The 10,195-nt window shown below is 47.1% G+C and overlaps 1 protein-coding gene across 1 annotated transcript; it reads right to left on the minus strand.

Moving 5' to 3' along the window:
* Window positions 1–312: 312 nt before the first annotated feature.
* On the minus strand, window positions 313–6,773 carry LOC145337496 (putative G-protein coupled receptor 139). Its single transcript, XM_080182286.1, has 2 exons — window positions 6,614–6,773; window positions 313–1,304 (listed from the first exon to the last, which is right to left on the minus strand). The coding sequence occupies exons 1-2, from the start codon at window positions 6,771–6,773 to the stop codon at window positions 313–315; spliced, it is 1,152 nt and encodes a 383-aa protein (XP_080038412.1).
* Between the last annotated feature and the right edge of the window lie 3,422 nt (window positions 6,774–10,195).

A 10,195-nucleotide genomic window follows, 5' to 3' on the forward strand; every position in this document is an offset into this window, starting at 1 on the left:
CCCGTTCCCTCTTAGTTGCCCTTTTCCTTCCTTATTACATCTTCCCATGTATGTCCTGTCTCCCTTTCTCATTCCCTGTCAATCACCCTTGCCATTTCCCCCTCTATCCCTATTTCTTTCACTCTGAGAGAATCTCTCTCTCTCTCTCTCTGTCCTTTATCTCTGTTTGTCTCTCTCTGTCTGTCTGTTTCTTTCCCTCTATCTGTTCAAAACTATTTCAAATGCTGTCTCTCTTCATGCCTTTGTGCCCTTTCCTCTCTCTATCACTCTCACTTTTGCTTTCACTGCCCTCTCTCTCTCTCTCTCTATCTGTTACTCGTTCTGTCTTTGTGAGGCTGTTTGTTGCTTAGAGTTTGAATGTCCAATAGGAAGAGTCAGGGATCTTGTAGTTGCAGTAACTTCTGAGGTTGTAATGAGATGAATAATTGCAGTAAAGGGATATTTGAGGAGAATTAGTAGCTGCTGTCTGAATTGAGTCTGTGTCACAGCATAAATGGCCGTGTTTGTACAGCAACTCAAGAGTTGCAGCATGAAACCCAATTCCAGAACATAATTATCTAAAAATACCAACTTATACCCCAAATAATCCATCCGATTCCATATTGAATAAACCAATAATATTGACCATAACAGGACGAAATTGCCTGAGATAACAAACAGTAAGATGATGGATTTCCTTCGACTCTCCATCTCTGGGTCTCTGGAATTCTCCCCACTGTTGTGACACCGGAGTCTCCTGCGGGCTCTGCTGCTCACTAAAATGTGTCTGACAGTGAAAGCATTGAGCAGCAGAATCAGGATGAATGGGACACACGGTGTTAAAATGAAGTGGAGGAACTCGATTGTACTCCAGATCACAGATTTCATAACATCCCATGCGACATCACAAAACCAGGGATCGTTCACCAGCTGATATCCATTTAAAAACATAAAATACCAGAAAATGTTCTTTAAACAGCTCAGCGCCGTCACTGTTCCCAGAGCCACAGTCGCTGATTTCTCAGTGCAATATTTACTTTTCAGCTTGGGGCAGCAAATGGCCACAAATCGATCAAAGGTGAAAGTGACGGTGAACCAGACAGAACAGTCAGTGGCTGCGTAAAGCAGGGCAGCGTGGATGTTACACACAGGAACCGACAGCAGGAAATAAAACTGTTCCCAATAAACTATGGGAATGTGTCTCAATGTCAGGTCAAGGATAACGACCAGCAGATCCCCCACCGACATGGCCACCAGGTAACTAGTAACACATTTGGACAGACCACAGTTTCTGTTTGTCAGTGTCACAATTGTGATTATGTTCACTGTTAGGAAGGAAGATTAAGATTAAAATTAGACATCATTCAGAGGAAGATGTGACAATTTAGACTGAGGATAGGTGAAAATAAAAACAATGTCCACACATACAAAATAACTTTTTAAAAAAAAATCCAGCTCATCTTTGGAGTGTAAGGGGAAAGAAGAGCGTCCAGAAGAAACACACACAGACACGGGGAGAAGCTCCAAACCCTGCACAATAAATGACCCAAACCAGGAATTGAACCCAGGTCCCGGATGCCGTGTGTCAGCAGTGCTAACCACAGTGTCACCATGCTGCACCATGGCAACAACACAATGGTATACATTTGGGAGAGAGTTTTCAGAGGAGTTCACAAACTGATCCTCATCAGCTACACGTAAATAGCTCTTCTACCTTGTGGGGGATTTGGAGGGGAAGAAGGCTGAGGGAGTAAACCCTGACAGAAACCCCTTGTAGGTGGGAATCTGTCATCTCTCAGACAGCTTACTGACAACCCCTGCAACAGAACTGGTACCAAACAGTGTTGGTTCACCTTTGCCTCTGACTCATACTAACAGTTGACAGAGGGAGATCCCGATGCCTTGACAGCACAGAATCTCTATTATATTTACCCTGGGCTGTACCCTGGAGAGGAGACCACAGCATTGTTGCCAAATTAGTACAACACAGGAAGAAATGGTAATTTCACACCCGGTTGGCACAGGACACAACTGCCAGGGTTTGCTTTCAAGTGTTTGAGAAAACTTCAGTGTTCAGTGAATAGTGACCGTCCATAATTCCCAGTGGGTCTGCTGCTGCCCCACTGTGGTCTACTGGACCAGTGAACGTCAATAAGCTCTCTCTTGGCAGGAAGGTTGACAATCTGTGCGCCTGGTAATAAAAACTCAACAAAGGCCATTACCAAAGAAAAACCAAGCAGCCTGCCATAATGACAATCATCCAGTGAGAATGATATCCAATAATATGAAAGACATCAAAAGGTTTGTCATGGCACGAATCAATTCCAGCCTCCTAGATTGCCTTGATCCACTGCAGTTCATCTACCTCCTCAACAGGTCCACACACGCCATCTCCCTGGCCCAACAGTCAACCCTGTAACACAGACTCATGTTTATCGACTACAGCTCAACCTTCAACACCATTATTCTTACTAAACTCACATCCAAATCCATGGCCTGGGACTCGGCTTCTGCCTCTGCAGTTGGATCCTGAACTTCTAACCCACAAACAGCAATAAATAAGGAGAGGCAACAATACCTCTTCCACAATCATCCTCAACAGCGGTACCCGGTAAGACTGTGTCCTCAGCCCCTTACTGTATTCCATATACGCCGATAACTCAATTTACACCTTTTCTGATGACCCCAACGTAGTGGGTCGGATCCCAAACAATGATGAGACTGAGAACAGGGAAGAGTTGGAGAATCTGGTGAACTTTTGCGACCACAACAATCTTTTCCTCAACGTCAACAAAGCAAATCGACTTCAGGAGGTATCATGGAGTACATGCCCCTATCTACATCAATGGGTTGAAGTTGAAATGGTCTAGAGCTTCAGATTTTAGGGTTCAGATCACCAGTAACTTTTTGTGCCCTTCCATGATGACACTATAGTTAAGAAAGCCCACGAATGCCTCTATCTTCTCAGAGGTCTAAGGACATTTGGCAGGTCAGCTGTGACTCTCACCCACTTTTACAGATGCATCATAGATAATATTGTAGCTTGGTGTGGCTCATGCTCTGTCCCAGACCGCAACAAACTTCAAACTTGGTGAATGCAGACCAGTCTGTCACTCAAATCAATCTCCCACTCATCAACTCTGTCTAAGCTTCTCACTGCCTTGCAAAAACAACCAGCATAATTAGGGAATAATGCACCATGGATATACACTTATCCCACTAGTTCCATTAGAGATTTAAAAAAAGCATGCCAACCAACTCATAGCAAAACTACAGTGCAGAAGGGGGCCTTTCATCCATCGACAATCCCAGCCAGATCCTATCCCCGAAGTCCCACATGTGTACCCTCCTAATCCCCCTAACATGTGTATCACGGGATGCTAATTGGTAAGTTAGCATGGCCAATCAACCAAATGTTGGACTATGGGTGGGAATCAGAGCATCCGGATGAAATTCACACAGAGAATGTGCAAATTCCACACAGACGTTGATCCAAGCTAGGAATCGAACTCAGGTCCGAGGAGACATGAAACAGGAGTGCTAACCATGGTGCCACCATGCTGATGACTCAATGACAGCTTCTTCTTGCTGCCAGCAGGTGTTTGAATGGACCTATATGGCATTAAGTTGATCTTTTCCTCCACCCGAGCTATAACTGCATTACATTCTACACTCTCTTATTCGCTATCCTTTGTCTGTAGAACACTCAACAAACAATCATTTTCACCGTATACTAATATATATGACAACAATAAGACAAATCAATTCAAATCAAACCAAACCAAATCAGTCTTTCACACCTCAAGCTGGAAAATCAGCACGATGTGCCCTGGCCTTACCAATGAACTTACGCAGATTGATGACGTGCACAGGATTGCTGTGATCGAGATAAATTTACAAGGGTCAATGTGACACTGGGGAGCTGCGAGAAACTGGACCTCCTCAATGTGAATGCTTTCCAGAGAAACACGACACGTTCTTGTAACAGGAGAAATCCCAACAGGCAATGTGTGAGAATGGAGCTGGTTTCAAAGTAAACAAAAAATCATCACTGGTGATGATGGAATCCCGGGATCCCTGATGCTGTGAGGCAGCTGTGCTAACCATTGTGCTCTACTGCCATCCTACAAGGTGTCCTGGAGACATCCAAGATCACGCCCAAGACGGCATCATCACTATGTCCATGATTGGAAATCATGATGATTGGAAATCAATCTGAGGGATAGAATTAATCTCCACTTTGAGAGGTAAGGGTTGATGAATAATAGTCAGCATGGCTTTGTCAAGTAGAGATCATGTCTACAATTTGCTTGAATATATTTAGGAGGTGACTGCATAAGTAGGTGAGGGAAGTGCAGTCGATGTCATCTAAATGGACTTCAGAGAAGAATTCCCTCATGGGAGACTGAACAGGAAAGTAATAGCCGATTGGATCGCGGGCAATTTGGTAAATTACATTCAAAATCAGCTGAGTGGCAGGAGGCAGAGGGTGATGCTTGAATGACTAGTGATGCTTGGTGACTAGTGGGGTGCCCCAGGGGTCGGTGCTGGGGCCTCAGCTATTTACCATTTATATAGATGATCTGGAGGAGGGAACCGAGTGCAGGGTGTCGAAATTTGCTGATGACACCAAGATTGGGGGAAAGGCAAATTGTGCGGAGGGTGTGGAGAGTCTGCAGAAGGATCTAGATAGGCTGGGCGAATGGGCCAGGAAATGGCAAATGGAATTTAATGTTGGCAAGTGTGAGGTGGTCCACTTTGGTAGGAAGAATGGTAGGAAGGACTATTACTTACGTGGCGAAAAACTGCAGCAGGCGACGGTGCAGAGGGACCTCGGGGTCCTTGTGCATGAGTCGCAAAAACCCAGCTTGCAGGTGCAGCAGGTGGTCAGGAAGGCAAATGGGATGCTGGCCTTCATAGCGAGGGGGATTGAATATAAAAGTAGGGAGGTCTTGCTGCAGCTGTATAGGGCATTGGTGAGGCCGCAGCTGGAGTACTGTGTGCAGTTTTGGGCGCCGCACCTGCGCAAGGATATTTTGGCCCTGGAGGGAGTGCAGAGGAGGTTTACTAGGCTGATACCGGAGTTGAGGGGATTGAGCTATGAGGAGAGGCTGAATAAACTAGGCTTGTACTCGTTAGAGTTTAGAAGAATGAGGGGAGATCTCATTGAGACGTATAAGATGATGAATGGGATGGATAGGATAGAGGTGGAGAGACTCTTCCCGCTCAAAAAAGACAGTAGGACTAGGGGGCACAGCCTCAAGATAAAGGGGAGGCGGTTTAGAACGGAGTTGAGGAGGAACTTCTTCACTCAAAGGGTGGTGAATCTCTGGAATTCTCTGCCCGTTGAAGTGGTGGAGGCTGCCTCGCTAAATATTTTTAAGAAGCGGGTTGATGGGTTCTTGATAAGAGAGGGGATTAAGGGTTATGGGGAGAGGGCGGGAAAGTGGAACTGAGCCACAACAGATCAGCCATGATCTTATTGAATGGCGGGGCAGGCTCGAAGGGCTAGATGGCCTACTCCTGCTCCTATTTCTTATGTTCTTATGTTCTTATGAATGTTGCTTTTGTGACTGCAAGCCTGTGTCCAGAGAGATTACACATGGATCGATGCTGGGTCCCTTGCTGTTTTTAGTGTACATTGGTGGTCTAGACATGAATGCGTGAGGTATGAGCAGAACGTTCACAGGCACCGAACACAATCCCACCCGGCCCGATCCCCATAAAAATCTTCATTTAGACAGACAGATTGGGGCGCCACGGCAGCACAGTGGGTTAGCATTGCTGCTTCACAGCTCCAGGGTCCTGGGTTCAATTCCCGGCTCGGGTCACTGTCTGTGTGGAGATTGCACATTCTCCTAGTGTCTGCGTGGGTTTCCTCCGGGTGTTCCGGTTTCCTCCCACAGTCCAAAGGTGTGCGGGTTAGGTTGATTGGCCATGCTAAATTGACCGTAGAACCATAGGTTAGAGGATTAGTGGGTAAAATATGGAGGGATATGGGGGTAGGGCCTGGGTGGGATTGTGGTCGGTGCAGACTTGATGGGCCGAATGATTTCTTTGTGTATTGTAGGGTTGCTATGATTTCTATGACTTGCAGCTGTGTTCCCCACCAAGTACCAAACCTATGTGGTTGCAAATACACAATTCACATACACACGTGAGATCTTGCTGTAAACAATAAAAATGGATTCTGCAGCCTGCTGACTGGGTGGGTGATAAGCAGTGAACTGCTATATGTTATATGTCGAGGGTAAAATGGATTCTGTCTCAATCTTTCACTCATGAAGGAATAGTGTCTGATGTCACATGTCTATGAAAAGTCCCAGCACACAGAAGACATCCCAGCCCATGGGCCCTGAGACAATTGAGAGTGGCTGAAAGAAATAATAACTGGACACAGAGATTCAACAGAAACAAGAGCAGCAAACCGAGTACAGTAAATGACAGGGAAATCAACTCAGTTAAACAGCCTTTCTAGCAAGAGAAACTGGACACAGGGAAGGGGACTTTACAGCCTCACTCTCCCCGAAGCTGCAAAATCCCTCCCGTGTTTAACAGACCCTCCCATGCTCTGCCCCTCGCCTGCTCCAATTCCCTGGCAGTCAGGCCGGTAAAATTCCAGCCAGGGACTTACCCGGAACACCAACAATAGCCAGGAGGGGATAGTAAAAGCATTGAATCACGTGCAGTAGATATCGAATCCGACCAAATAATGTTATCCGTAAGCCATCTCCAGTAAACCAAGAAATCCAGTATGAGAAACTCCTGTCCTTAGTGGGAACATCAAAATCCATTGTTCCCAGATTCTGATCCATTGTTGGAACATTCCAATTGATTGTTCCCAGATTCTGATGCATCGCTGGGAGATTCCAATCCACTGCTCCCAGATTCTGATCTCTCCTCTCTCTCCCTCTCTCTCCACAGCCGCTGATCTCTGTTAGTTTGGAGTTGTCGCTCCCGCTGTCTCAATGAGACAACACATTGAACAGAATCCCTTATTAATAGAAGAGGGAAAACCCTCCAGGAAGACTAATCGGATCCATGGAGACTCACATCAATTACAGTCACTAAACAAACAGCTTCACTTCACCCCGTTCAATCCAACACTTTTTATACCCAAAGTAGGATATTTACAGCCTAGATGGGGTGTTGATGATCAGGGAAATTTGGAAACAACTCTTTCAATATTCATTCGATATAACAGAGTCTCTCTGCTCGGCTTCATTTCGAGAGAGATAGAATACAACAGCAGGGGTGTACTGCTGAGGTTTTGTAAATCTTTGTTCAGACCACATTCCGAATACAGTCAGCACTTTTGGTTCGGGGGGCGGTTTGAGTGAAGTCGGGTAGCACGGTAGGTGCAAGGTTGGAGGGCCGAAGGGCCTGTTCCTACGCTGTAATTTTCTTTCTTGGTCCTTTTCGGCCCCATATCTAAGGAAGGATGTGCTGGCCATGGAGAGGGTCCAAAGGAGGTTCACAAGAATGGTCTGGTGAATAAAAGACTTGACGCACGAGGAGTGTCTGAGGACTTTGGGTCTGTACTCGATGGAGTTTGAAAGGATGAGGAGGGGGATATCAATGAAACTTACAGACTAACGAAAGGCCTGGATAGAGTGGATGTGGGGAAGATGTTTCCAATAGTAGGAGAGACTCGGGCCCGAGGGCACAACCTCAGAGGAAACATCAATAGTCCACTCATTCGTTGGAGCGAGCGGAGTGAAGGTTGCACAGAGTAAAGGTCAGCGATTACCTTTGTAAAGATTTTTGCGGGCTTTTTAACTGTAATTCTGCTTTAAAAGTTAGACAGGAAGTGGGCCGCAGGGCTTTGTGGGAAGGGATTTTTTTTACCGCGCAAAGTATAAAAGCAGGATTGCTGTAGACAGCGGGCAGCGTCGGGAGCGGGCAGCAGAGTGAGCTGTAAGGGCTTTGGATCACAGGACTTGAGAGAAAAGGGCAAGGTAAGTCTAAATTCTTCACTGTGTTTCGAAATCACTGGGAGACTGTGATGGAGGGACATGTGATGTACTGTTTCTGTATGATGTGGGAGCTGGTGGACCCCAAGGTCCTTCCCAGTGACCATGTCTGCAGTAAGTGCTGGTTGCTTGAAGGGCTCCAGCTCAAAGTAGACGAGCTGAACTCTGAGCTCCAGACACTGAGGCACATCAGGGAGAGGGAGTGTAACCTGGATAATGGGGTACAAGAGAAATCCACACCCCCTAGACTGGCTAACTCTGAGGGTCAGGAACAGGAGGGTGCTTCTGAGGAGAGTGATGGTGAGAGGAAGGAGGGGGGAATGGGTCGGAAGGAGGAGGGAGTGGGGAGGAAGGGTGAGAGAAAGGAAGGGGTGTGGAGGAAGGTGTGGGGAGGAAGGGGGGGGTGGTACCCAAAGGCCTCGGCCTCTCAATCTGCACAACAGGTTTGAGGTTCTTGCTCCCAGTGTGGACAAGAACGAGGGCTCTGTGGAGAGTCGGCAGAAGGATCTAGATAGGCTGGGCGAATGGGCCAGGAAATGGCAAATGGAATTTAATGTTGGCAAGTGTGAGGTGGTCCACTTTGGTAGGAATAATGGTCGGAAGGACTATTACTTACGTGGAGAAAAACTGCAGCAGGCGACAGTGCAGAGGGACCTCGGGGTCCTTGTGCATGAGTCGCAAAAACCCAGCTTGCAGGTGCAGCAGGTGGTCAGGAAGGCGAATGGGATGCTGGCCTTCATAGCGAGGGGGATTGAATATAAAAGTAGGGAGGTCTTGCTGCAGCTGTATAGGGCATTGGTGAGGCCGCAGCTGGAGTACTGTGTGCAGTTTTGGGCGCCGCACCTGCGCAAAGATATTTTGGCATTGGAGGGAATGCAGAGGAGGTTTACTAGGCTGATACCGGAGTTGAGGGGCTTGAGCTATGAGGAGAGGCTAAATAAACTAGGCTTGTACTCGTTGGAGTTTAGAAGAATGAGGGGAGATCTCATTGAGACGTATAAGATGATGAATGGGATGGATAGGATAGAGGTGGAGAGACCCTTCCCGCTCAAAAAAGACAGTAGGACTAGGGGGCACAGCCTCAAGATAAAAGGGGGGCGGTTTAGAACGGAGTTGAGGAGGAACTTCTTCACTCAAAGGGTGGTGAATCTCTGGAATTCTCTGCCCGTTGAAGTGGTGGAGGCTGCCTCGCTAAATATTTTTAAGACGCGGGTTGATGGGTTTTTGATAAGAGAGGGGATTAAGGGTTATGGGGAGAGGGCGGGAAGGTGGAACTGAGCCACGACAGATCAGCCATGATCTTATTGAATGGCGGGGCAGGCTCGAAGGGCTAGATGGCCTACTCCTGCTCCTACTTCTTAAGTTCTTATGTTCTTACGAGCAAACTGCCCACGGTACAGTGGTGCAGACACAGGACAAAGAGGAAGAAGTAAAGAGGAATGTCTGGAAATCCACGCAATCCATCCAAGTCCGATAATTGTGACTCCAATTTCAGATTTAATCTGTTAAGAATTCAGAAACGTGCACCACAACAACTGAATCTATCCCCTCCAGCTCCATTTTTCCCAGCAACAACAGAGAAGATGTCCTGAACCGGGGCACCAGTCAGGCAACACAGCCTTGGAGACTCTCCATGCTGGCCACAGAGGAAAGTGTCTATTCCTCCTGTCAAACTATTCCCATTTACAACAACATTTCCCTTTCCTCCTCCCTCTTGAATGGCTCCCTGAACCACAGTGCTATGGTTAAGTTGCTCATCCTCCTTGCAGCCCTCATCCACGTCCGCAAAGGTCACACATCTGTTTCTTTCATCATTTGAAGGACATGGGTGTCCCTGGCTGGCCAGCATTTATTGCATGTCCCTAGTTGCCCTTTGAGGGCATTGAGAGTCAACTACATTAATGTGGCTCTGGTGTCACATGTAGGCCAGACCAGATAAGGTCGGCAGGTCTCATTCCTTAAAAGGACATTAGTGAACCAAACAGTTTTCTGGATTAATAGTCGAGTGACAATATCATTCGTTCATCATCTACACTGAGACAAGCCCAAGGGCTGAGGCTCCTTCAACACTACCTCCTGGGTTTGTCACCAAGACTTGCTTGGAGTCACACTCTCCGTCCCTGATCACTCACCAAATGTGATGTAGTTATTCTTTGGGACGTGAGCGCCTCCTGAAACACAGTGTCTCGCTAACTCTCCGCTCCCTAGTGTACCACAGCGTTCAAAGCTCAGGCTCCACCTCA

This window comes from Carcharhinus amblyrhynchos, unplaced genomic scaffold (genome assembly GCF_965287045.1).
Source record: "Carcharhinus amblyrhynchos unplaced genomic scaffold, sCarAmb.v2.hapA scaffold_51, whole genome shotgun sequence".
Taxonomy (NCBI): Eukaryota; Metazoa; Chordata; class Chondrichthyes; order Carcharhiniformes; family Carcharhinidae; genus Carcharhinus; species Carcharhinus amblyrhynchos.

What these genes read in the sequence shown, in the direction of transcription:
- LOC145337496 (XM_080182286.1), bottom strand. Translation starts at nt 6,773, where the DNA reads ATGGATTTTGATGTTCCCACTAAGGACAGGAGTTTCTCATACTGGATT. An exon ending in GGCTATTGTTGGTGTTCCGG is followed by an intron (nt 1,305 to 6,613) that starts GTAAGTCCCTGG and finishes CCTTCCTAACAG; the next exon opens with TGAACATAATCACAATTGTG.